At 48.0% G+C, this 27,697-nt stretch overlaps 1 protein-coding gene across 1 annotated transcript in view; it reads right to left on the bottom strand.

Annotated features, from left to right (window-relative positions):
• myom2a (myomesin 2a) overlaps positions 1 to 21,127 on the bottom strand; it is a 35,578-nt gene extending 14,451 nt beyond the window's left edge. The window contains exons 1-23 of the mRNA XM_056408665.1: positions 21,052 to 21,127; positions 19,439 to 19,561; positions 17,527 to 17,625; positions 17,225 to 17,369; positions 16,824 to 16,978; positions 16,635 to 16,727; positions 14,297 to 14,385; positions 13,912 to 13,950; positions 13,489 to 13,653; positions 12,417 to 12,578; positions 11,946 to 12,087; positions 11,193 to 11,392; positions 11,068 to 11,121; positions 8,825 to 8,952; positions 8,337 to 8,520; positions 8,169 to 8,186; positions 7,367 to 7,541; positions 6,522 to 6,643; positions 6,393 to 6,410; positions 5,737 to 6,296; positions 5,296 to 5,676; positions 4,199 to 4,325; positions 3,908 to 4,086 (exon numbers count right to left, since the gene is read on the bottom strand). Coding sequence (XP_056264640.1) covers positions 3,908 to 4,086; positions 4,199 to 4,325; positions 5,296 to 5,676; positions 5,737 to 6,296; positions 6,393 to 6,410; positions 6,522 to 6,643; positions 7,367 to 7,541; positions 8,169 to 8,186; positions 8,337 to 8,520; positions 8,825 to 8,952; positions 11,068 to 11,121; positions 11,193 to 11,392; positions 11,946 to 12,087; positions 12,417 to 12,578; positions 13,489 to 13,653; positions 13,912 to 13,950; positions 14,297 to 14,385; positions 16,635 to 16,727; positions 16,824 to 16,978; positions 17,225 to 17,369; positions 17,527 to 17,625; positions 19,439 to 19,551 — 3,348 coding nt within the window. The 5' untranslated portion in view covers positions 19,552 to 19,561; positions 21,052 to 21,127. The remainder of the gene's footprint in view (positions 1 to 3,907; positions 4,087 to 4,198; positions 4,326 to 5,295; positions 5,677 to 5,736; positions 6,297 to 6,392; positions 6,411 to 6,521; positions 6,644 to 7,366; positions 7,542 to 8,168; positions 8,187 to 8,336; positions 8,521 to 8,824; positions 8,953 to 11,067; positions 11,122 to 11,192; positions 11,393 to 11,945; positions 12,088 to 12,416; positions 12,579 to 13,488; positions 13,654 to 13,911; positions 13,951 to 14,296; positions 14,386 to 16,634; positions 16,728 to 16,823; positions 16,979 to 17,224; positions 17,370 to 17,526; positions 17,626 to 19,438; positions 19,562 to 21,051) is intronic.
• Between the last annotated feature and the right edge of the window lie 6,570 nt (positions 21,128 to 27,697).

The raw sequence follows: 27,697 nt of genomic DNA, 5'->3' as shown, positions 1-27,697 counted from the left end.
AGAGTGGTAGTGTTGGTTCTGGCACCCCCTGTGGACTAGAGTGGTAGTGTTGGTTCTGGCGCCCCCTGTGGACTAGAGTGGTAGTGTTGGTTCTGGCACCCCCTGTGGACTAGAGTGGTAGTGTTGGTTCTGGCGCCCCCTGTGGACTAGAGTGGTAGTGTTGGTTCTGGCACCCCCTGTGGACTAGAGTGGTAGTGTTGGTTCTGGTGCCCCCTGTGGACTAGAGTGGTAGTGTTGGTTCTGGCACCCCCTGTGGACTAGAGTGGTAGTGATGGTTCTGATGCCCCCTGTGGACTAGAGTGGTAGTGTTGGTTCTGGCGCCCCCTGTGGACTAGAGTGGTAGTGTTGGTTCTGGCACCCCCTGTGGACTAGAGTGGTAGTGTTGGTTCTGGCGCCCCCTGTGGACTAGAGTGGTAGTGTTGGTTCTGGCGCCCCCTGTGGACTAGAGTGGTAGTGTTGGTTCTGGCGCCCCCTGTGGACTAGAGTGGTAGTGTTGGTTCTGGCCCCTGTGGACTAGAGTGGTAGTGTTGGTTCTGGCGCCCCTGTGGACTAAGTGGTAGTGTTGGTTCTGGCCCTGTGGACTAGAGTGGTAGTGTTGGTTCTGGCGCCCCTGTGGACTAAGTGGTAGTGTTGGTTCTGGCGCCCCTGTGGACTAAAGTGGTAGTGTTGGTTCTGGCCCTGTGGACTAGTGGTAGTGTTGGTTCTGGCGCCCCCTGTGGACTAGCGTGGTAGTGTTGGTTGTGGCGCCCCCTGTGGACTAGCGTGGTAGTGTTGGTTCTGGCCCCTGTGGACTAAGCGTGGTAGTGTTGGTTCTGGCGCCCCCTGTGGACTAGCGTGGTAGTGTTGGTTCTGGTGCCCCTGTGGACTAGCGTGGTAGTGTTGGTTGTGGTGCCCCCTGTGGACTAGAGTGGTAGTGTTGGTTCTGGTGCCCCCTGTGGACCAGCGTGGTAGTGTTGGTTGTGGTGCCCCTGTGGACTAGTGGTAGTGTTGGTTGTGGTGCCCCTGTGGACTAGCGTGGTAGTGTTGGTTGTGGTGCCCCTGTGGACTAAGTGGTAGTGTTGGTTGTGGTGCCCCCTGTGGACTAGAGTGGTAGTGTTGGTTGTGGTGCCCCCTGTGGACTAGCGTGGTAGTGTTGGTTGTGGTGCCCCCTGTGGACTAAAGTGGTAGTGTTGGTTGTGGTGCCCCCTGTGGACTAGAGTGGTAGTGTTGGTTGTGGTGCCCCCTGTGGACTAGCGTGGTAGTGTTGGTTGTGGTGCCCCCTGTGGACTAAAGTGGTAGTGTTGGTTGTGGTGCCCCCTGTGGACTAGCGTGGTAGTGTTGGTTGTGGTGCCCCCTGTGGACTAGCGTGGTAGTGTTGGTTGTGGCGCCCCCTGTGGACTAGAGTGGTAGTGTTGGTTCTGGCGCCCCCTGTGGACTAGCGTGGTAGTGTTGGTTGTGGCGCCCCCTGTGGACTAGCGTGGTAGTGTTGGTTGTGGTGCCCCCTGTGGACTAGCGTGGTAGTGTTGGTTGTGGTGCCCCCTGTGGACTAGAGTGGTAGTGTTGGTTGTGGTGCCCCCTGTGGACTAGCGTGGTAGTGTTGGTTGTGGCGCCCCCTGTGGACTAGAGTGGTAGTGTTGGTTCTGGCGCCCCCTGTGGACTAGCGTGGTAGTGTTGGTTCTGGTGCCCCTGTGGACTAGCGTGGTAGTGTTGGTTGTGGTGCCCCCTGTGGACTAGAGTGGTAGTGTTGGTTCTGGTGCCCCTGTGGACTAGCGTGGTAGTGTTGGTTGTGGTGCCCCCTGTGGACTAGAGTGGTAGTGTTGGTTCTGGCACCCCCTGTGGACTAGAGTGGTAGTGTTGGTTGTGGTGCCCCCTGTGGACTAGCGTGGTAGTGTTGGTTGTGGTGCCCCCTGTGGACTAGCGTGGTAGTGTTGGTTGTGGTGCCCCCTGTGGACTAGCGTGGTAGTGTTGGTTGTGGCGCCCCCTGTGGACTAGCGTGGTAGTGTTGGTTGTGGCGCCCCCTGTGGACTAGCGTGGTAGTGTTGGTTGTGGTGCCCCCTGTGGACTAGAGTGGTAGTGTTGGTTGTGGCGCCCCTGTGGACTAAGTGGTAGTGTTGGTTCTGCGCCCCTGTGGACTAGAGTGGTAGTGTTGGTTCTGGCGCCCCCTGTGGACTAGAGTGGTAGTGTTGGTTCTGGCCCCTGTGGACTAGAGTGGTAGTGTTGGTTCTGGCGCCCCTGTGGACTAGAGTGGTAGTGTTGGTTCTGGGCCCCTGTGGACTAGAGTGGTAGTGTTGGTTCTGGCGCCCCCTGTGGACTAGAGTGGTAGTGTTGGTTGTGGTGCCCCCTGTGGATTAGAGTGGTAGTGATGGTTCTGATGCCCCCTGTGGACTAGAGTGGTAGTGTTGGTTCTGGCGCCCCCTGTGGACTAGAGTGGTAGTGTTGGTTCTGGCGCCCCCTGTGGACTAGCGTGGTAGTGTTGGTTCTGGCGCCCCCTGTGGACTAGAGTGGTAGTGTTGGTTGTGGCGCCCCCTGTGGACTAAAGTGGTAGTGTTGGTTCTGGCGCCCCCTGTGGACTAGCGTGGTAGTGTTGGTTCTGGCGCCCCCTGTGGACTAGCGTGGTAGTGTTGGTTCTGGCACCCCCTGTGGACTAGCGTGGTAGTGTTGGTTCTGGCGCCCCCTGTGGACTAGCGTGGTAGTGTTGGTTGTGGCGCCCCCTGTGGACTAGCGTGGTAGTGTTGGTTGTGGTGCCCCCTGTGGACTAGAGTGGTAGTGTTGGTTGTGGTGCCCCCTGTGGACTAGCGTGGTAGTGTTGGTTGTGGTGCCCCCTGTGGACTAGCGTGGTAGTGTTGGTTGTGGCGCCCCCTGTGGACTAGAGTGGTAGTGTTGGTTCTGGCGCCCCCTGTGGACTAGCGTGGTAGTGTTGGTTCTGGCGCCCCCTGTGGACTAGCGTGGTAGTGTTGGTTGTGGTGCCCCCTGTGGACTAGCGTGGTAGTGTTGGTTCTGGCGCCCCCTGTGGACGAGTGTGGTAGTGTTGGTTGTGGCGCCCCCTGTGGACTAGCGTGGTAGTGTTGGTTGTGGCGCCCCCTGTGGACTAGAGTGGTAGTGTTGGTTCTGGCGCCCCCTGTGGACTAGCGTGGTAGTGTTGGTTGTGGTGCCCCCTGTGGACTAGCGTGGTAGTGTTGGTTGTGGCGCCCCCTGTGGACTAGCGTGGTAGTGTTGGTTGTGGTGCCCCCTGTGGACTAGAGTGGTAGTGTTGGTTCTGGCACCCCCTGTGAACTAGAGTGGTAGTGTTGGTTGTGGTGCCCCCTGTGGACTAGCGTGGTAGTGTTGGTTGTGGCGCCCCCTGTGGACTAGAGTGGTAGTGTTGGTTGTGGCGCCCCCTGTGGACTAGCGTGGTAGTGTTGGTTGTGGCGCCCCCTGTGGACTAGCGTGGTAGTGTTGGTTGTGGTGCCCCCTGTGGACTAGAGTGGTAGTGTTGGTTCTGGCACCCCCTGTGGACTAGAGTGGTAGTGTTGGTTGTGGTGCCCCCTGTGGACTAGCGTGGTAGTGTTGGTTGTGGCGCCCCCTGTGGACTACCGTGGTAGTGTTGGTTGTGGTGCCCCCTGTGGACTGGCGTGGTAGTGTTGGTTGTGGCGCCCCCTGTGGACTAGCGTGGTAGTGTTGGTTGTGGTGCCCCCTGTGGACTAGCGTGGTAGTGTTGGTTGTGGTGCCCCCTGTGGACTAGCGTGGTAGTGTTGGTTCTGGCGCCCCCTGTGGACTAGCGTGGTAGTGTTGGTTCTGGCGCCCCCTGTGGACTAGAGTGGTAGTGTTGGTTGTGGCGCCCCCTGTGGACTAAAGTGGTAGTGTTGGTTGTGGCGCCCCCTGTGGACTAGAGTGGTAGTGTTGGTTGTGGCGCCCCCTGTGGACTAAAGTGGTAGTGCTGTTCTCCTACCTGCAGGTAGCGGTGGCTCGTCGCCTCCTGAGTCAGAGAGACGAACTCAGTCGAGCCCTTCTTGGCCATTTCCACCAAATATCCGGTGACCGCGCCGGCTCCGGTGTAGACCGGGGCCTTCCACAGGAGGACCAGGGACTGACCTCTGACCTCGCTGAAGCTCAGGTTGTAGGCGGGGCCTGGAGGATGGATAACATCAATGAGGATACGGAAGTTTAATACGTTGCTTTTGGTTCTTATTTCTCTTTCTTATTAACACCTTTAATCTATTTGAGAAGCAGTGACTCCCACCTGGCTCCTCATTGGTCCACGCTTCACACCTCAGGGGGGCGCTGGGGGCCGAGGCCACGCCCACACCCGCCATGTTGGCGGCCTGGATCTTAAACTCATAGAAGGTTCCCTCAGTCAGGTTGTCAACCTGGGGGGGGAGAGACATGTTGTACTCACAGTGGAGACCTCCTCCTCCTCCTCCCTCTGTACTCACAGTGGAGACCTCCTCCTCCTCCTCCTCCTCCCTCTGTACTCACAGTGGAGACCTCCTCCTCCTCCTCCTCCTCCTCCTCCCTCTGTACTCACAGTGTAGACCTCCTCCTCCTCCTCCCTCTGTACTCACAGTGGAGACCTCCTCCTACTCCTCCCTCTGTACTCACAGTGGAGACCTCCTCCTCCTCCTCCTCCCTCTGTACTCACAGTGTAGACCTCCTCCTCCTCCTCCCTCTGTACTCACAGTGGAGACCTCCTCCTCCTCCTCCCTCTGTACTCACAGTGGAGCCCTCCTCCTCCTCCTCCCTCTGTACTCACAGTGTAGACCTCCTCCTCCGCCTCCCTCTGTACTCACAGTGGAGCCCTCCTCCTCCTCCTCCCTCTGTACTCACAGTGTAGACCTCCTCCTCCTCCTCCCTCTGTACTCACAGTGGAGACCTCCTCCTCCTCCTCCCTCTGTACTCACAGTGTAGACCTCCTCCTCCTCCTCCTCCCTCTGTACTCACAGTGTAGACCTCCTCCTCCCTCTGTACTCACAGTGGAGACCTCCTCCTCCTCCTCCCTCTGTACTCACAGTGTAGACCTCCTCCTCCTCCTCCTCTGTACTCACAGTGGAGACCTCCTCCTCCTCCTCCCTCTGTACTCACAGTGTAGACCTCCTCCTCCTCCTCCTCCCTCTGTACTCACAGTGTAGACCTCCTCCTCCTCCTCCTCCTCTGTACTCACAGTGGATACCTCCTCCTCCTCCCTCTGTACTCACAGTGTAGACCTCCTCCTCCTCCTCCCTCTGTACTCACAGTGGATACCTCCTCCTCCTCCCTCTGTACTCACAGTGGAGACCTCCTCCTCCTCCTCCCTCTGTACTCACAGTGTAGACCTCCTCCTCCTCCTCCCTCTGTACTCACAGTGTAGACCTCCTCCCGGACGGCCTCCTGGTTGACCTCCCTCCAGCGCAGGGCGTCTGCGTGGCGGTGGTCGAGGTAGTAGGCCGTGACCTTGGAGCCGCCGCAGTGTTTGGGCCTCTTCCAGGCCAGAGTCATGGAGGAGCCGTCGCAGCTCAGCAGGGTGATGCCGAAGGGAGCGCTGGGGCTCGCTGCGAGGAGAACACGCCAGGAGAACACGTCAGGAGAACACGCGAGGAGAACACGCCAGGAGAACACGTGAGGAGAACACGTGAGGAGAACACGCGAGGAGAACACGTGAGGAGAACACGCGAGGAGAACACGTGAGGAGAACACGTCAGGAGAACACGTGAGGAGAACACGTGAGGAGAACACGTCAGGAGAACCCGCGAGGAGAACACGTCAGGAGAACACGCGAGGAGAACACGCGAGGAGAACACGTCAGGAGAACACGCGAGGAGAACACGCGAGGAGAACACGTGAGGAGAACACGTCAGGAGAACACGTGAGGAGAACCCGTGAGGAGAACACGTGAGGAGAACCCGTGAGGAGAACACGTGAGGAGAACACGTGAGGAGAACACGTGAGGAGAACCCATGAGGAGAATCCGTGAGGAGAACACGTGAGGAGAACCCGTGAGGAGAACCCGTGAGGAGAACACGCCAGGAGAACCCGTGAGGAGAACCCGTGAGGAGAACCCGTGAGGAGAACACGTGAGGAGAACCCGTGAGGAGAACACGTGAGGAGAACACGTGAGGAGAACACGTGAGGAGAACCCATGAGGAGAATCCGTGAGGAGAACACGTGAGGAGAACCCGTGAGGAGAACCCGTGAGGAGAACACGCCAGGAGAACCCGTGAGGAGAACCCGTGAGGAGAACCCGTGAGGAGAACACGTGAGGAGAACACGTGAGGAGAACCCGTGAGGAGAACCCGTTGTGGTTGTTCTGTGAACATGAAGCTGTTTCTCATGTGGAGGAAACAGGAAGTCTTCAGCCCCTGAAACTGAATAAGGCAAGTTTAATATTTGGTGGTGCGTGTCTGAGCGCCGTGAACAAAGTGAAGGTGACAGGAGAACCGGCTGGAACCGGTTATACCTACCGTACTCCGCCCCGAACCCTGAATAGAACAAATGAGACGCAGCGTGACTCCATCGCGTGTCCCACACCGAGCGTGACCCCCCCCCCTCTCTGACCCCCCCTCCATGACCCCCCCCCCTCCCCCACTCACCGAGGGCCGGCTCCACGGCGATGGGCGAGGACTCCTGGGCCTCCTCGCTGAGGCCGAAGACGTTGGCGGCCTGGACGCGGAACGTGTATCTCTCCCCCGGGATCAGCCCGTGGACCACGAACCTGCAGGGTCATTTGGTTTCATTCGTCATAAAGATGCCTCCAAAATATCATGTATTCATAAAAACACAGTAATATCATGTATTTATAAAAACACAGTCATATCATGTATTCATAAAAACACAGTCATATCATGTATTCATAAAAACACAGTAATATCATGTATTCATAAAAACACAGTAATATCATGTATTCATAAAAACACAGTAATATCATGTATTTATAAAAACACAGTCATATCATGTATTCATAAAAACACAGTAATATCATGTATTCATAAAAACACAGTAATATCATGTATTCATAAAAACAAAGTAATATCATGTATTTATAAAAACACAGTCATATCATGTATTCATAAAAACACAGTAATATCATGTATTCATAAAAACACAGTAATATCATGTATTTATAAAAACACAGTCATATCATGTATTCATAAAAACACAGTAATATCATGTATTCATAAAAACACAGTAATATCATGTATTCATAAAAACACAGTCATATCATGTATTCATAAAAACACAGTAATATCATGTATTTTTCATTATTATTATTAATGTAAAATAGTACCAAAAATAAATAAAAAAGCTCTTCAAAATCCAATTAATCTCCAGTTATTTTTGTCTAAGCATTGCTGGTGAAGGATACGAGGAAATAAATAATAAATAAATGACCAATATGGTGAGATAATGAAGCGGTGGGTCAGGGGTCAGGGGTCACCTGCAGTGCTTGAAGGGCTTGTGGTTGCAGGGGAACCAGGCCTTGGTGCCGGCGGCGCAGCCGTCGATGTAGTACCCCACCAGGTTCTTCAGGTTCTTCGGGGGCTCCCACTGCACGAACACAGAGGACCTGGTGTTCCTGGTGGCGACCACCTGGCCGGGGGCGGAGGGGACTCCTGGGGGGGGGGGGGGGGAGGAGTCATTACACTGGAGGAGACAATAAGTTAAACGCTCTAAACCATCTTCACCTCCCAGAAGCACCGTACCGATTCCCACCAGCAATGTGTATAATGTATATATATATATATGTATATATACATGTATGTTTATATATTTAATATATATATATATACCCATATATATATGGGTATATATAAATATATGTATATATGCGTATATATTTATATTAACAAATATATATATACCCGTATATATAAATATATATGTATATTTATATATACATATATTTATATATATATGTATATATACATATATATTTATATATATGTATTTATATGTATAAATATACATATATATATATATATGTATATATATATAGAGAGAGAGAGAGAGAGACTCCAGGTCTCCGGTCACATGACTCGTATGAACCGTTTAGAGGATTTGAGGGACGTGATTCAGATTATTTGGGGGTTCAAAATGCTTCAGTGAACAATGTTGGTGCTTAAATTGTGATTTTGATGTGAAGAAACAGACAAAACACGTGAAGTGTCATCAACACGTCACACAGTGAACTCCTCCGTGACGTCAGCGTGAAACACGAGTTTATTTAACCGGATACGTACCGAGCAGCCGCCCCCGACCTGAAACACACGGCCATGACGTCATGCCTTGTTTGAAGGAACGTGTGTGTGTGTGTGTGTGTGAGAGTGTGTGTGTGTGTGTGTGTGTGTGTGTGTGAGAGTGTGTGTGTAAGTGTGTGTGTGAGTGCGCACTGGCCTCCCGGTCCTTACCGTCCCCCTCCTCCTTCTGAACCGGCCCGGTGGGCTCCGAGGCGCAGCTCGCCCCGTGCCGGTTCACCGTGTAAACCCTGAACTGGTACCGGAGCCCGTCTTGCAGATCAAACACCGGGAACCGGGGCGAGAGCAGCGGCACGGCGGCGTTGATCCGCTGCCACGCGCCAGTGCCCGCTAAGCACTGTGGGGGGGGGGGGGGGGCATCAATGTAGCACACACACAAAGAGGGGCTTCTGGAGGGGGGGGGGGGGTATTGTGTTGTTGCATAGTTGGAGCTCAACGTTGGATTTGTTTGGTCTTACCGAGGCTACAGTAAGAATGTGTGTGTGTGTGTGTGTATGTATGTGTATGTGTGTGTATCTGTGTGTTTGTTTACATATTGTTTCATGTCTTTGTTAACAGAACCTGAGTCTACGAGGTTCTACGAGGTTCTCCGAGGTTCTTCACTGCAGCACGCAGCGTAAAGGGGGCGGGGCTTAACACACCTTCTCGATGACGTAGCTCAGCGGGGCTCGACCCCGCGGGCTGGGCGGCGTCCAGCTCAGCACGACGTACGAGCGAGAAACCTCGGACGCGTGCACGTCGGTGGGCTCGCCCGGGATGGTCACGTGACCTGCACCGGGCAGCGGACACGCAGGAGGACAATGTGGTAATATTACAGTCAAATGTAGTAATATTACAGTCAAATTTAGTAATAGTACAGTCAAATTTAGTAATATTACAGTTAAATGTGGTAATATTAGAGTACAAATTAGTAATATTACAATAAAATGTCGTAATACTAAAGTTAAATGTGGTAATATTACACTAAAATTAGGTAATATTACAGTTAAATGTGGTAATATTACTCAATATTACTTAATTGTGGGACTTCTTTATAGAGAACCTTGTGTGCATAATAACAGCTACATGTTTTTCTGTTTAGTTTCCGTGTTAAAAGTTGTTGTTTAACCCTTGTGTTGCCTTCGGGTCATTTTGACCCGATTCAATATTTAACCCTCCTGTCGCCTTCGGGTCAATTTGACCCGATTCAATGTTTAATGTCGGTGTTCTTTCGGGAGTCAACAAACAAACATAAAGTGCCTCACACTTAAACTTGGAAAACAATATTAATTCTTATAATTTTCTGGAGATTTTAATAGCTGGGGTCATATTGACCTCAAGGGTAAAATATGTTAGTAAATATAAAGGTAACAGGAGGGTGAAACATTGAATCGGGTCAAATTGACCCGAAGGCAACACAAGGGTTAAAGAGGACAAGGAAATACACTTTGAGTGGTTTAATGGAAGAAGAAGAAATAGAGGAAGAAGAAGAAGAAGAAGAAGAACTCACAAAACCACTTCAGCTGATTAAAGTATGAAAGAGTTTGAGTTAAATCAGAGTCGCCACGGCAACGGTTAGGAGGGGAGGAAAGGGGCGGGTCTTGAGACCACAGTGCAGATCAATTTTAGATCAGTGTGTGTGTGTGTGTGTGCGTGCGTGTGTGTGTGTTTCATTTTGATTTGAATCTTGTCATACGATACAATTAAGAGGTAATTATATATTAATTATATATATATACAACACCCAAATATATATATATATATATCAATTATGTATCTAAATATTAATTAATGATACATAGCTATGTATACATCATTCATTTATATTTATATATAATTTATATATATATATATATTTATATATGTATATTATCTGTATGGAAAATAAAGTAATATTCTAGTTTTAAGATTAAATACACAGTTGTCTGAAAAATGTAAATGAAACTGACGGAAGAAAAATATATATTTTAAACTTTGCTAATATGAGTTTCAGTGGTGGATGAAGTACTCAGACTTTTACTTTAGCATAAAAATCAATAATACAGAGTAAAATTACTCAAGTAAACGTCCTGCATTTAAAAGTATACTAAAGTATTTCTATATATATATATATATATATAAATTAGCAACACAATAAACAGATACATATGAATTATTTTGCTAATTTAATTAATTAATTAGCGTCAAAATAAATTACAAAAGGTAAAAGTAATCATTATGAAGAATGCCCAATTCCAGAATTATATATATTATATTATTGTTAATATTTGTATTCCAAGCTGCTATAGTAGCAGACAATCAATACTGATGTATCATAATAACCTATAATAATAAAACATAATCTATTTGTAGATTCTAGTCAAAATTATAAATTTCCAACTGAGTAAAGTAACTAAAATAGTAGAGTAAAGAGTACAATATTTACCTCGTAATGGTGGAGTAGAAATATAAAGTAAGAAAATTAAAATACTCAAAGTACAATTACCTCAAAATTGACTTATAGGGGAGTTATTGGGTAAATGTACTTAGTTATATTAAAATGTGAGATCAGTAAGAAAAAATCTGAAATTTTGTACATCTTAAAACTTTGACTTTGACTTATATTATATTATTATATTCTCTAGACCGGTTGTTTTGTGTATTCCTTGTATTTTTTATTCATGTGGCCCGTCAGACATTTGGACTTCATGACCTCCATTCAGCAGAAAAAGAGGATTTACACATGAAAACATCTAAAGTTAAACTGCATGTTTAATTATTAATGTGTTATTATTTACATTTTTAGTCTGGAGGTTTGGAAAGAGACGCACTCGTTAGTATGCGTGTGAGATTCCGGGGGAAGTGGTTTCGATTAAAAGGGTCCGCCTGAAGCCGACCTCTGACCCCGGATCAGCCTCCACCCTACCTTCCAGGTCCTCGCTCCTGATCACCACGTCGTATTTCCCTTCGATCTTAATCACTGGAAACAGGGCAGGCGTTAGGACCCCGCGGCGGACCCCCCGCCGAATCCGTGTTTACCTTCGTCGGTACCTTGCAGCCGCTCGTTCTCGGCGGCGTCGAGCGCGACCACGCGGCCGGTCTCGCGAGACGCCCTGCCGACGCCGGCGCTGTTCACGGCCCGGACCCGGAAGTGGTAGGAGCCGCCCTCCTTCAGGCCGTGCACCGGGTATTTACACACCTTCACCGGGGCGTCGGTGCACTGGACCCAGGCGTCGCTGCCGGATTCGCGCCTGCAGAGAGATGACGTCATCATCCGCACAACCACAACAAATCACATTTATGTGACGGAAATGTACGAAATGTACTAAATGTTCTAAATGTGGTAATATTACATTTAAATGTAATATTACAGTTAAATGTAGTAATATTAGTTAAATGTAATATTACAGGAAAATGTATTATTACAGTAAAATGTGGTAATATTACATTTAAATGTATTAATATTACAGAAAAATGTATTCGTATTTTAGTTAAATGTAGTAATATTACAGTAAATATTTAATGTTATTTATTTAAAATTGCAATGTCTTGTCTTGTTCAGATTCTGTGGATCGTCGTCATCTTTTCTCATCACGATCACTTTAATAAGTTTATTAAATATCAAAGTAATATTTAAACGTTTCCGTCGAGGATCAAACGCTTTCTAAAAAATATCAGAGAAAATCACAAAACCCTCCAAATAATGATCATTAAAGTGTTGATGTGAGTATAAAGCTCAACGCCTGTTGCCGGGCGACGTTTGTCAACATTAAATCCTCTGTTCTCATTGGACGGGCCACGCACCGGTCCACCAGGTACCCGCTGACCGCCGCCTCGCTCACGGCGTTGGGCGGCTTCCAGGCCAGCAGCACGTAGTCCGCGTTGACGTCGAAGGCCTTCAGGCTCATGGGGGCCCCGGGGGCCCCGGCCACGGGGGGGGCGGCGTCTGAGGGGCCGAGGACACGAGGATGCAGAGGAGGGTAGGAGACAGGAAGGACGTTAACGGGGTTTATTCCGTTTGATCGTTATTTTAGTCGATCGAGTTCCGTCTTCACAGCTCGTCGTTTTATTTGAATACTTTTTATCATTTTATTGACGGTGTAAAATTATTACTTTAATTTGACTTGTTTTAAGAGTTTATTTAAACACTTTGTGACGTCTCTAGAGGCCAAACTATTGATTTATTCTATAATAAACAAGAACAAGAATAAGACTGAGGAACAATAATAACAAGAAGAAGAGGAGGAACAAGAAGAAGAGGAGGAGGAGTCCTACCGGAGACGAAGAGGTAGGCGCTGTGCTCCGCGGTGCCGTCCTTGGTGAAGATGCGGAGGGTGTAGAGACCCTCGTCGTCCTTGGCCAGGCGGGGCAGCGTCAGCCGGGCGGTGCCTCCACCCACCGTCACCTCCAGCAGCTGACCTGGGGTCAGCAGCGTGTCTGCAGGGAAATACACCACACACCCAGAGGTTCATTACACCACCCACAGGTTCATTACACCACCCAGAGGTTCATTACACCACCCACAGGTTCATTACACCATCCACAGGTTCATTACACCACCCAGAGGTTCATTACACCACCCACAGGTTCATTACACCACCCACAGGTTCATTACACCAGCCACAGGTTCATTACACCACCCACATGTTCATTACACCACCCACAGGTTAATTACACCACCCACAGGTTCATTACACCACCCATAGGTTCATTACACCACCCACAGGTTCATTACACCACCCACAGGTTCATTACACCACCCACAGGTTAATTACACCACCCACAGGTTAATTACACCACTCACAGGTTCATTACACCACCCACAGGTTAATTACACCACCCACAGGTTCATTACACCACCCATAGGTTCATTACACCACCCACAGGTTCATTACACCACCCACAGGTTCATTACACCACTCACAGGTTCATTACACCACCCACAGGTTAATTACACTACCCACAGGTTCATTACACCAGCCACAGGTTCATTACACCACCCATAGGTTCATTACACCACCCACAGGTTCATTACACCACCCACAGGTTCATTACACCACTCACAGGTTCATTACACCACCCACAGGTTAATTACACCACCCACAGGTTAATTACACCACCCATAGGTTCATTACACCACCCACAGGTTCATTACACCACCCACAGGTTAATTACACCACTCACAGGTTCATTACACCACCCATAGGTTCATTACACCACCCACAGGTTAATTACACCACCCACAGGTTCATTACACCACCCACATGTTAATTACACCACCCACAGGTTCATTACACCACCCACAGGTTCATTACACCACCCACAGGCTCATTAGCGGGCGCCTCACCGTCTCTGAACCACTGGGCGAGGGGGGGCAGGTTGGGCAGGTCGGGCACCACCACCATGGACACCACCAGGCTGACGGAGCCGCCCTCCACCCCGAAGCTCACGGGGAACCGGTCCAGCAGGCTGACCTCCAGCTTACTGGCGTGGACCTCCGTCTGGCGCGGCACTGAGGGGGGGGGGAGGGGGGGGGCATCTTCAGAGACGACCCTCATCTTCTCTGTCGGGGCCTGGTTCCCTCTCTCCTGGCTCCTGTTTCCTGTTTCCTCTTTCCTAATAATAATATAATCCTAAATAATCTCCCAATAATCTCTCTCTCCTCTTTCCTTTCTCCTGTCTCCTGTCTCTTTCATTTCTCCTCTTTCCTCTCTCTAATCTCCTCTCCTCTCTCCTCTCTCCTCTCTCCTCTCCTCTCCTCTGTCCTCACCTAAACCCAGATAGCTGGACTCCCCAGATCCAGACGGTCCTGTGAAGGAAAGGAAATCACGTTAAATATGATTACAGGAGAATAATAATGACACAATATACATATAAATGAATAGTTATAAATACTAAATACAAATATATATATATTATAATAATAATACTAATAATAGAAATAAAGAAATACAAGATAAATGAAATAAATAAAATAAAATAAATGAAATAAAATAAATAAAATAAAATAAATAAAATAAAATAAAATAAATAAAATAAATAAAATAAATAAAATAAATAAAATAAATAAAATAAATAAAATAAATATATTAAATAAATGAAATGAATAAATTAAATAAATTAAATAAATGTTGCAGAGTGAGAGGATGACTTACTCTTCACAGTCACTGTAGCCTTGCTGGTGGCCGTGCCATGTTGGTTGGTGGCCACAGCGCTGTACTCGGCAGTATCACTCACAACACACCTAGAACACGCCAATACATACATGTTCAACATATATGTTCAAAACACACATGTTCAACATATATGTAAAAAACATACATGTTCAACATATATGTTCAAAACACACATGTTCAGGACTTCAAGACCATGTTTTGAGGGACATGTTATTTATTTTTTACACGTAGAGTATCTCATTAAACTGCGTACGATCCCTTCAAGAGGGACTCGTGTTCACGGCACGCCCGCCGGGTCTCACGGTAACCATGGAGACCGCTCACCTCGCCGTACAATCAGAGACGTGGACGTCACCTCTTTCTACAACGTGAGGCCCAAGAGGAAGAGGAAGAGGAAGAGGAACGCCCCATGCCGCCGTCATAAAGATAGAATTAGGAAGTATTGGGAACGTTTGAGTGGGAGGAGCCACGTGATGCCGGATCATGTCCAGTTCCTTCCTTCCAGGAGTCTGGTGTGGTGAGAATAGAAGGAGGAAATGTGACCCCCCCCCCCATCCAGCCCCTCCCCCACCCAGCCCCTCCCCCACCCCGGACGGGACTATTTTAAAAGTCGATCCATCTTCTCCGCTGCGGGGGGAAATAAACCGAGTCGGTGCTCTTCTTCTTTTTCTCGAGGCCCGAAGACGAGGCTCTGAACTTCAGGGACATGAAGTCTCCTCGCTGACCCCAAGAATGTAATGACGGAGGTATCCTCAGAGAGAGAGGGGGGAGGGGGCGGGAGGGAGAGAGAGAGAGAGAGAGAGAGGGGGGGAGGAATTTGTGTTTCAAATGACGCAGAGGTCAGCACTTTGACAGGAACAGCTGAGGAGACTTGAAGATGAAGAACAGCCGTTAGCTCAATGTGACCTCCCTCCTCCCACCTCCCTCCTCCCTCCTCCCTCCTCCCACCTCCCTCCTCCCTCTTTATTTCTCTATCTCTCTCGTCATAGTTCCCATCTCTCTCTCCCTCTCCCTCCCTCTCTCTCCCTCTCCCTCCCTCTCTCCCCCTCTCCCTCCCTCTCTCTCCCTCTCTCTCTCCCTTCCTCTCTCCCTCCCTCTCTCCCTCCCTCCTCCCCCTCTCTCCCTCCCTCCCTCTCCCTCCCTCTCTCCCTCCCTCTCTCCCTCTCTCTTCTCCTCTCTCTTCCTCCCTCTCTCTCTCCTCCCTCTCCTCCCTCTCCTCCTCTCTCCCTCTCTCCCTCCTCTCTCCTCTCTCTCCCTCCTCTCCCTCCTCTCTCCCTCCCTCTCTCCCCTCCCCTCCCCTCTCCCCTCCCCTCTCCTCTCCTCCCTCTCCCTCTCCTCCTCCTCCTCTCTCTCTCTTCCCTCTTCCTCCCTCTCCTCCTCCTCCTCTCTCCTCCCTCTCCTCCCTCTCCTCTCTTCCTCCCTCTCTCTCTCCTCCCTCTCTCTCCCTCCCTCCTCCTCCCTCCCTCTCCCTCTCTCCTTCTCCCTCCCCTCCCCTCTCCCTCCTCTCTCCCTCCTCTCTCCTCCTCTTCCCTCTTCTCCCCCTCCTCTCTCCACCCTCTCTCTCCCCTCCCCTCCCTCCCTCTCTCCTCCCTCCCTCCCCTCTCTCTCTCCCTCCTCCTCCCTCCCCTCTCCTCTCTCCTCCTCTCTCTCCCTCTCTCCTCCTCCTCCCCTCCCCTCTCCCTCCCCTCTCCTCCTCTCCCTCCCTCTCTCTCTCCCCTCTCTCTCCCTCCCTCTCTCTCTCTCCTCTCTCCCTCCTCCCCTCCCCCTCTCTCTCCCTCCCCTCTCTCTCCCTCCTCCCTCTCTCCTCTCTCCCTCTCTCTCTCTCCTCCCTCCTCCTCTCTCCCTCCTCCTCTCTCCTCCTCTCCTCTCTCTCCTCCTCTCCTCCTCCTCCTCTCCCTCCCTCTCCTCTCCTCCTTCTCTCCCCATCTCCCTCTCTCTCTCTCCCTCCCTCCTCCCTCTCCTCCCTCCCTCCTCCCTCTCCCTCCCTCCTTCCTTCCTCTCTCCCCTCCTCCCTCCTCCCCCTTCCCTCCCTCCCTCCCCTCTCCCTCTCTCTCCCTCTCTCCTCTCTCCCTCCTCCCTCCCTCCTCCTCCCCCTCTTCCTCTCCTCCTCCTCCCCTCCCCTCTTCCTCTCCTCCTCCTCCCGCTCCCTCCCTCTCCTCCCTCCTTCCCTCTCTCCCCCTCTCCCTCTCCCCCTCTCCCTCTCTCTCCCTCCCTCTCTGCCTCCCTCTCTCTCTGCCTCCCTCTCTCTCCCGTCACAGCTGCCGTCTCTCTCTCCTTGGAGGCAGTTGACCTCAGGCCTTCCCCGGTGACCTCTCACCTGCTGATGATGAGGCCATGGACGCCGTACTTGTTCTCGATCCTGTACCTCCCGGGCGCGCTCAGCGGGTCCAGCAGCACGCCTCCCTTGTACCTGCACACAGGTGACGCCGCGCGCCGGTTAGAGCGTGTTCACGAGGCGATGGCGAGATGGCGAGGCGGCGAGGCGGCGAGGCGGCGGCGTGCTGACCACTTGACCAGGGGGCGGGGCTGACCCTGCACGGTGCACAGCAGCCTCACGGGGGTCTTCTCCCACACGGCGTGCGCCCGCAGGGCCACCAGGAAGTCCGGCAGCTTCGGGATTTCATCCGACAACTCCACCCTCCGGTACATCATCTCTTTTACCTGGAGAGGAGGAGGAGGGGGGGGGAGAGGGGGGAGGAGAGGGGAGGAGGGGGGGAGGAGAGGGGAGGAGGAGGAGAGGGGGAGGAGGGAGGGAAGGAGGAGGAAGGGGAGGAGGAGGAGGAAGGAGAGGGGAAGGAGGAGGAGGAGGAAGGAGGGGGAGGAGAGGAAGGAGAGGGGGAAGGAGGAGAGGAGGAGGCCAGAGATGTTGAGAAGGAAACATCTTCAGAGAAGAAGACTCCCCGGTACCTCTCTCTGGATGGCGAGGCTCTCCACCTGGGCCTTGGTGGTCATCCTCATGCGGTGCAGCTCCTCCTGGATCACCGTCAGTCCTTTCTCCACGTTGCTGCTCACTCTCACGTACTCCTCCGTCCCCCCCTCCCCCCCCTCCGCCCTGCAACAACACAGCGCCGCTCATCAAGGACTGCAGCCTTTACGTTAGCATACTTTACGTTAGCAGCCTTTACGTTAGCCTACTTTACATTGGCCGGCGGTCCAGGATCACGTTCCACCTAGAATAGCCTCTGCGGCGGCAGCCAATGGGGACTCACCTCTGCCGGAACACCGGTATGGTATAGGCTGCTTCCGCCATCGCCTCTCTGGCCTGGACCTGCACCTGGCTCACCGAGGTGGAGCTGGACTTCCTGTGTCTGGGGGGGGGGGGGGTCATCGTTATAAAGCAGACATTTAAGGTACATTCCACCATCATGGACTTTCAGGTTTGTTTTATTTTTGCAGAAGCAGGTCAGCGGAGTTGAGAATTTGTACACAAATAGTGGCGTATTCCCTCAAATGAAGCCTCCTTGTCAGTAATATCGTGTTTTTACTGCAAGACCAAAGTTGATTCACCTCTCCACCAATGTACCTCTTTTTCATGACAATATAACACAATGTGATGCTATCCATAAAGTGTCCTTCAGAAAAATCCATTCTTATTGATTATTGAATCTATATACAAAGACAACTCAATTATGTTCATCGTCATGGACAACTTCAAACTATTCGTTTGTTATAAATACCAACAGAAAGGTTGTATTTGAGAGGAGTTCCCCCTGATGACACCTCCTCATTCACTGGACTAATCCAGTCAAAAGGTTCATCGAGACCAGTGTCAGATACACATGGCGACCACTTGATCGGGGACCAGTATAAAGATCCACAACCTTCTAAAGGTTTTAAATACTGTATATCAAAGCGATAAGGGTTCAGCCCTCCATGTTTCTTGGTCTATCAAACGTCTCTCCTGAAACTTCAGAGACGACTTGCTCCGCCCACTGGGTTGGGTTCAGGGGTCAGAGGACAACATGGCGTCTGTAAACAAGATGACTGGGCGATGTGAGGAAGGTTCGTGTTCCGCCCTCCGACCACAAAGCCACGCGCATCGTATCATAGCATCTTCCGTAGCACTAGCATCCTACGTAGCACTAGCATCTTCCGTAGCACGAGCATAATATGTAGCATCCTACGTAGCATGAGTATCATATGTAGCATCCGCTGTAGCACTAGCATCATATTCATATGTAGCATCTTCCGTAGCACTAGTATCATATGTAGGATCCTCCCTTGAACTAGCATCATATGTAGCATCCACTGTAGCACTAGCATCATATTCATATGTAGCATCCTCCATAGCACTAGCATATGTAGCATCATCCGTTGAACTAGCATCATATGTAGCATCCACTGTAGCACTAGCATCATATTCATATGTAGCATCTTCCATAGCACTAGTATCATATGTAGGATCCTCCCTCCAACTAGCATCATATGTAGCATCCACTGTCGCACTAGCATCATATTCAAATGTAGCATCCTCCATAGCACTAGCATATGTAGCATCATCCGTTGCACTAGCATCATCTGCAGCACTAGCATCATATGTAGCATCAACCGTAGCACTAGCATCATATTTAGCATCCTCCGTAGCACTAGCGTCATATGTAGCATCCTATGTGGAACTAGCATCATCTCTAGCACTAGCATCATATGTAGCATCAACCGTAGCACTAGCATCATCCATAGCACTAGCATCATACGTAGCACTAGCATCATATGTAGAATCCTGCATAGCACTAGCATCATATGTAGCATCCGCCATAGCACTAGCATCATATGTAGCATCACCCATAGCACTAGCATCATATGTAGCATCATCCATAGCACTAGCATCATATGTAGCATCACCCGTTCCCCTCCAGAGCTCTGATTTAGATGTTGGGCCACATGCAGATCAATACAAGGCGTCACGGGCAAAACTATCTTGAATGTGCAGTTTTCAAACCAGAGAATCTGTTTCTACCACGTGTTGTTACATTTTCACACTAAAACCAGAGCTCCTTCAAATAATAGCGAGTCGGTAAACGACGTAGTCTGAGAGGAACCAGCGGCTCGGGGAAGCGGACGCGTAGGCAGCAGCAACACGGCGGCGGAAGCAGCAGAAGCTCCGCCCCCTCTCCTCCGTACCTCACTGCCGTCTGCTGCTTGGTGCGCGCGCACTCCGTGTGGCGACAGGCAAAGTCACTTTGGACTTGGCCCACGCGCTTCTGCCCATACCGAGCGCTGACTTTGGAGGCCATGACGGGAACACTTCAGGGGGGGGGGGGTAGGAACATGTGTTAGGAAACAAAGTCCTTTAAACCCGACCCACATTGTTACACGTGTTGACATGTTGTATTTAACGGAATGATTTTTAGTCGTGGCACGAAACACGTACCGTTCAAAAGTTAGGAGTCACGTAGAAATGTCCTTATTGTTCAATGAAGATTGTTGTTGTTGTGTATTTTTATTCAGTCAATCAAATACAATATTATTCTATATAATATACAAAACAGAAAGACTGAAAGGGTTTAGGTAGAAATGCTTATATATTCCTATCCGAAATTAATATAAAATAAATCAGAAAATGAATATATAATAGTATCTTAAGATAACGTTAAATTAATCATAAACTCTCTACACAGTTAATGTGTAGATGGTATGGTATTGGTTTATTTGTCATTGACTAGAGTACAGGTACAAAAGCAACGAAATTGCAGAAAAGGTGGATGGAAGAATTACAGCATAACATGAGGGTAGAGAGGCGAGAAAAAAACAACCCCCCGACTATGCCCCTAGAGGGGTACAGTGTGGGAGCAGGAAAAAAAATACAAAAATACAAAATAAAATAAAATTCTCTGGTGTTAGTGAAGTCTCTACAGAGGTGTGTAGAGGCCCATCGCCAGTGTTCTAGTGGTACATTGTGTTATCGCCTTAGAAGACCAGCGGAGGGGTAGAAAACCCTTTAAGCCCTTTTTATGTGAGCGCAGCTGAAAACAGTTATGCTGCTGAGAGAAGCTATAAAACTGGCCTTCCTTTGAGCCACAAGAAGAACTATTTTAATATTTACTATAAACATCGTTATTTATAACCTCGTCAACGTCCTGACTATAGTTTATATTCATTTAAAATTCATTTGATATATAAAAGTGAGAGTTTTCATGAAGAACACCTAATTGTCTGGGTGACCCCAAACTCCAGAACGGTCGTGTATCTTCGTTAGCACACGTAGCAAAAACACCCGAAACGCTGAAATGCGAAGATATACGTAAATTACCACGCGAGTATATTTGAATAAAATGTGTGTGAGAGTCCAACGTTCGGGAGGAGAGTTTAAATATGCAGCTCAGCTATGAATAGCTCGCCGCCGGCTCCACGACTGGAGAAAACACACACACACACACACACACACAGCTAATGCCGACTTGAGCCTCAATAATTGTGTTTTCTCATTTCCGTGTCATCACTATTTAAACACTAAAAATGTTAAGCTGCCACAAATTGGATAAAAGAGGGTCAGCCACCTCTTAATGTGGTATGTGAGGAAGTAGAGCTCAGGGACGGGTTTTACACACACACACACACACACACTCACACTCACACACACTCAGGATGACAGATAATATCCACAGCCACTCATTACGAGCGACACATTTCACTTATCGCACACTCAATAACTTTAAAAGACATATTTCTCCAGTAGAATGAGCCTCCCGGGTGAAGTATTAATAATAAAATGATAAAAGAGGAAGAGGACTCACCCCAAAGAGATTAAAAGAGCGCGGAGCAGTGGAAGAGCAGCCTGATGCCGCTTGGGAGGCTGATGGCAAACACCAGTATGACCGAGTGCCGCATGCCGGTCCCCTTCCACCCCTTGTATGGACGCCCCGGACACTATAAATAGGATTGACCCCCCCCAAAAAATATACATTTTGTTCTCATTCTGCACTTTGGAGATGAGCGGTGTGCATATCGCACCGCGGCTGCACTTTTATTTAAATATTCACGGGGACGTTCATTTAGGCAAATTTTACGGGTTTAAAAATATGTATAAATCTTGTTTTTTTTCTTATATTTAGTGAGATTGTAAAAAAAAAAAATTTAAATAATGAAGAATATTCAGAATATTGTTAAGAATGTATTTCACAAATTGAAAAGCTGTAACAACTCATTTTTAGGCCGTAAATACTTTTTTGGTTCCTCCAGACGGACGGGGCTTTTTGGGGGCTATTTTTACAAGGCCGGTCCTCGTCGTCACGGCGATACCACCCGATTCTTACTGTGCAGGAGCCCCCCCTCAACCCCCCCAGGCTATTTATAGTATACATGTAAAACTAAAATGGCTGAAGACGCGGAGGAGAAGAAACCCGGGAGGTGGAGTTGGTTGAGGCCAGAGAGCTCGAGGGAGGTGGAGGAGGCCGGGTGACCTGCAGGTGGAGAGGTCACCTCCATCTTCTCTGTAGACACTGAACAAAGAGGCCGGAGGAGGACGAGTGGACACGCACATTTTAATATAGATAAATAATTATTATAAAAGTTAAGGAAGTTAGGAGAGAAAGAAGAGTAAACAAGAATCCTCCACCTACACCTCCACCTGCACCTACAGGCCACTCCTGTTTACAACTCATACATGATGACAAAACATGAAAAGTCTTCATCCTGTACTTCAACTGTACTAACTGGCTCCATGCAATATATGCCAATATAAATAATATATATATATAAATATATATATATTGTTTTAATATATATACATATATATATATATTGTTTTAATATATATATATTCATATTTTTTTAAGAAGAATATATAAATAAATATATATATATATATATATTTACTAGGGCTGTCAGCGTTAACGCGTTAATCTATGCGATTAATTTGGCCGCGTTAACGCACTAAAATATTTTAACGCAATTAACGCAACTTATTTTTTTAATTTTATTTTTTTAAACCGCGGCAGTACGGTTTGACACTGTTTCCGTTTTTAAAACAATTATTTCTCCTCGAAAATAAGGAGCATAAATGAGTTTAACTCGTGGATGAATCAGTCGGGTTTCCTCCTGCTCCTCCTTCCTCCCGTCCCCCCTCTGATACACAGAGGAACGGAGGGGCGACGTGTCGGGTGACGCGGCGCGGAAAGAACTCGTCACACGAAACCTTCAACGTGATTGGTCAATCCGTTTGTCTGTCAACATTTCGGGGAAAAAACAACCAATGAGCACTCAGTAAATCACAACGGACCTCCCACCTCACAGGTGAGGCTCATTTAGCAGCCTGTCAGTCAGAGAACCAGAGAACACGGCGCAAGGACAATGAGCCTCTTTTCAGAGCTGAGATTGTTCTGGAATGTTTGATGTAGAACACGTGGGGGTGTGTCACATGCAAAAGACTTTAAACGGTTAATTTAATTTATTTTGTAAAATGTGTAAAATGCCCCCAGCCTCCAGAGGGTTAACGTGACATATGTGAATGTCAGTCAGTTACCAAGGCCACTGGTTCTGCTGCTGTTCAATGTTAAAGATGACAGGACCAATGGGGTCTCAATGTACTTCTTTTTTTTTTACTAATCTGATGTTTCACTGAAGAAACAATTTATCATCCACGATATTAAATACCTCGCTGGCACTTTATATGTAGGAGCCTCTTTGAAAACACAGCTCTGTGTGAAGTTTTGTCTTTAAAAAGAAGGAAAACACTTTTAATCGCGATTAATCACGCTTAAAAGTTTTTAATTAATCGCAATTTCAAAATGTGCGATTAATTAGTTACTTTTTTTTAATCGATTGACAGCCCTAATATTTACATTAATTGTTTTAATATATATATACATATAAATATATTTATATGTATATATAAACATATATGTATGTAAAATATATATATATATATATATATATACATAAATATCAATTTATATAATATATATAAATATTTATAGTTTTAATCTATACATATATATATATATGTGTATATTAAATATATATAAATTAAATATAAATAGATATATCTATATATTGGGTACCCTCAACAAAACACGAACAAATTATTTTTACTTGTCTGTAAAATACATAAATACATAAACAAAGATAATAATGTGTGAGGGTTTTAGCACATTATTTGACAAATCTTGGAATTACTTCCTTGCATTTATTTATTTGACAACATTAGTATTGTTACTTTTAAGATTCAGATTATCAGTAAAAGATAACTAAAAGATAAAATATTAAATCATTATCCTGAAATGGGCAATTCTGCATAAATAGTACTTTTATTTGGTGCAACTTTTATTAAATTAAAAGACGTTGATCTTCCTAAATGTCCCGTTATGAAACTAAGTCATGTTTATAGTTTATGGTTTTAATATTATTGATGTTATAAATATGTTCCCAGACTTGACAAAACACGAGTCACGGTTGTCATGGAGACGAGTCTGAGTGACGGTGAGTCTCTGCTGCCCCCTGGCGGCTGGTTGGTGGAAGCTGCTGCAGACGATCCCGTGTTGCCTTCAGGGGCTTCAGGTGCTTCTGGTTCCTCTCACTCATGAAATAATGAAATAAGTTCCGCTTCACATTGTTTGGGATCTTTGGGTGAAAATCATCAATAAGGAAGTTAAAGTTAAAGTTACAAAGTCAAACAGTGAAGGCCGGATGAGGAAGAAGAAGATGATGAAGGTGAGGCTTCAATGCCTGAAGAACAACTCAACACATCACCTGAGATCAGGAGCCGTTTCATATGGAGGTGTGAGCAGTGAGAGGTGCTGCTTTGACCTTTGACCCCGACTCTCTTATGGGCACTGACAACTCACAAACACACACGCAAACACACACACACAAATGCAAAAACACACACAAACGCAAAAACACACAAACAAACACACAAAAATACACAAAGACACATAAACACACAAACACACAAGACCAAGAAATATGAGCGTATGTGTGTGTGTGTGTATAAGTCTATGTGTGTGTCTATGAGTGTGTAAATCTATGTGTGTGTATGTGTGTGTGTATAAGTCTATGTGTGTGTCTATGAGTGTGTAAATCTATGTGTGTGTATGTGTGTGTGTGTTTCTATGAGGCCAGGTTCATGACAATGTGTGTGTGCATGTGCATGAGATAAATGTGTGTGTGTGTGTGTGTGTGTGTGTCTGTTTGTGCATGAGTGTGTAGCTAAGTGGGACCTCTCAGGAATGTTGTGTGTACGTATGGAGCGGTAGAGTCGACCAACAACATGAAAGACACAAATAGAAGAGAGAGAGAGAGAGAGAGAGAGAGAGGGAGAGAGAGAGAGAGAGAGAGAGAGAGAGAGGGAGAGAGAGAGAGAGAGAGAGGGAGAGAGAGGGAGAGAGAGAGAGAGAGAGAGGAGAGAGAGAGAGAGAGGAGAGAGAGAGGGGAGAGAGAGAGAGAGAGAGAGAGAGAGAGAGAGAGAGAGAGAGAGAGAGAGAGGGAGAGAGAGAGAGAGAGAGAGAGAGAGAGAGAGATAGGAGAGAGAGAGAGAGAGAGAGAGGAGAGAGAGGAGAGAGAGAGAGAGAGAGAGAGGAGAGAGAGAGACCTTCCTCAGGTCCGCCTCCAACCGGGGGGGGGGGGATGTGAAGCTGTGACATCACGTCTGATTTAAACTCTTTCAATTCTTTAAACTCTTTAGACTCTTTAAATGATAAATTAAATCGCCAAAGTACAAATAAAGTCAGTTAAATTTATCAGCGACTATCAATCACTTTTTATATAAAAGGTCACGATAGAAGGTCACTAAGGTCACTAGAGAAGGTCACTAAGGTCACTAGAGAAGGTCACTAAAGTCACTAGAGAAGGTCACTAAGGTCACTAGAGAAGGTCACTAAAGTCACTAGAGAAGGTCACTAAGGTCACTAGAGAAGGTCACTAAGGGTACTAGAGAAGGTCACTAAAGTCACTAGAGAAGGTCACTAAGGTCACTAGAGAAGGTCACTAAGGTCACTAGAGAAGGTCACTAAAGTCACTAGAGAAGGTCACTAAGGTCACTAGAGAAGGTCACTAAAGTCACTAGAGAAGGTCACTAAGGGTACTAGAGAAGGTCACTAAAGTCACTAGAGAAGGTCAATAAGGTCACTAGAGAAGGTCACTAAGGGTACTAGAGAAGGTCACTAAAGTCACTAGAGAAGGTCAATAAGGTCACTAGAGAAGGTCACTAAAGTCACTAGAGAAGGTCAATAAGGTCACTAGAGAAGGTCAATAAGGTCACTAGAGAAGGTCACTAAGGGTACTAGAGAAGGTCACTAAAGTCACTAGAGAAGGTCACTAAAGTCACTAGAGAAGGTCAATAAGGTCACTAGAGAAGGTCAATAAGGTCACTAGAGAAGGTCACTAAGGGTACTAGAGAAGGTCACTAAAGTCACTAGAGAAGGTCACTAAAGTCACTAGAGAAGGTCACTAAGGTCACTAGAGAAGGTCACTAAGGTCACTAGAGAAGGTCACTAAGGGTACTAGAGAAGGTCACTAAGGTTCTGAAAGAAGGTCACTAAGGTCACTAGAGAAGGTCACTAAAGTCACTAGAGAAGGTCACTAAGGTCACTAGAGAAGGTCACTAAGGTCACTAGAGAAGGTCACTAAAGTCACTAGAGAAGGTCACTAAGGGTACTAGAGAAGGTCACTAAAGTCAAAGTCAAAGTCAAAGTCAAAGTCAGTTTTATTTGTCAATTTTCCATATATCGAAATTGCGTTTCTCTTCTGTCCAACATGAAGTGAATTGTGCAACATAGAGTGCAAAAATAGTAAAAAACTTGTGAACATATAGACAACATAAAGTGCATAGACAACATAAAGTGCAAAAATAGTAAGAAACATGTAAACATATAGACAACATAAATTGTGCTAGCAGCATTCAGACATGTGAGTCTGAAAGAGGACGGAGTGGGAGGATGGGGAGAGAGTTCAGCTTCCTGACCGCCTGGTGGATGAAGCTGTTGGACAGCCTGGCGGTGTGAGCCCGAGGCTCGGTACCTCCTCCCAGAGGGCAGGAGGCTGAAGAGACCGTGTGAGGGGTGGCAGGGGTCACTCACAATCGAGGTCGCTTTGGGGTGAGGCGGGTGTTGTATATGTCCTGCAGGGATGGGAGGGGAGTGAGGCACCCATGATCCTTCCAGCTGCCTTCACTATGCGCTGCAGGCGTTCCTGCTGTGGTCTGTGCAGCTTCCGCCCACACAGTGATGCAGTTGGTCAGGATGCTCTCGATGGTGCCGGTAGAAGGTGCACATGATGGATGGGGGGCTCCTTGCTTTCCTCAGTTTCCGGAGGAAGTAGAGGCGCCTCTGTGCTTTCTTTGCCAGCGATGTAGTGTTGGCTGTCCACGTGAGGTCCTCACTGATTTCCACCCCCAGGAATTTGGTGCTGCTGACCTGCTCAATGTCCGCACCGTTGATGGTCAGTGGTGGGTGATGGGTGTGGCCTTTCCGGAAGTCAACAACGATCTCTTTGGTCTTGCTGTTGTTGAGCAGGAGGTTGTTGGCTCCGCACCACGTGGTCAGAAGGTTGACCTCCCTCCTGTAGAGGGTCTCGTCATCCTTGGTGATGAGACCTATCAATGTTGTGTCTGCAAACTTGACCATGTGATTGGTGCTGTAGCTGGTTTTGCAGTCGTGAGTCAGCAAGGTGAAGAGCAGGGGACTGAGCACACAGCCCTGAGGGGCCCCTGTGCTGAGTGTGATGCTGCTCGAGGTGTTGTTGCCAACACGTACTGCTTGTGGCCTGTCACTCAGGAAGTCCAGCAGCCAGTTACACAGCGGTGTTGAGCCCCAGCTGGTCAAGTTTGCAGATTAGTTGTTGTGGGATGATTGTGTTGAATGCTGAGCTAAAGTCTATGAACAGCATTCTTACATAGGAGTCTTTTTGTCCAGGTGGGTGAGGGCTGGGTGGAGAGCAGAGCAGATTGCATCCTCCGTGGACCGTTTGGCCCGGTATGCAAACTGGAAAGGGTCCAGAGTGGGGGGGAGAATGGATTTGATATGCGACATGACTAGTCGTTCAAAGCACTTCATGATTATGGGGTCAGTGCCACTGGACGATAGTCGTTGAAGCAGGACGGAGTGGATTTCTTTGGCACAGGTATGATGGTGGTTACCTTGAAGCATGATGGAACAACAGCTTGTCTCAGAGAAGTATTAAAGACATCCGTGAAGACGTCCTTAAGCTCCTCTGCGCAGTCCTTCAGCACACGACCAGGGATGTTGTCTGGACCTGTTGCCTTGTGGGTGTTGATGGACGAGAGAGTCCTCTTCACGCTGGCAGCAGACAGGCACAGAACCTGATCATGGGGAGGGGGCGGAGTCTTGTGTGGACGAGTGCTGTTCTGTGCTTCAAACCGGGCAAAGAAGCTGTTGAGGTTGTTTAGCAGAGAGATGTTGCTGTCGCAGTTCTGTGTCGTGGGTT

The sequence above is a fragment of the Pseudoliparis swirei genome, chromosome 24 (genome assembly GCF_029220125.1).
Source record: "Pseudoliparis swirei isolate HS2019 ecotype Mariana Trench chromosome 24, NWPU_hadal_v1, whole genome shotgun sequence".
NCBI classification, from domain to species: Eukaryota; Metazoa; Chordata; class Actinopteri; order Perciformes; family Liparidae; genus Pseudoliparis; species Pseudoliparis swirei.
This window is presented reverse-complemented; position numbering and strand designations above follow the sequence as displayed.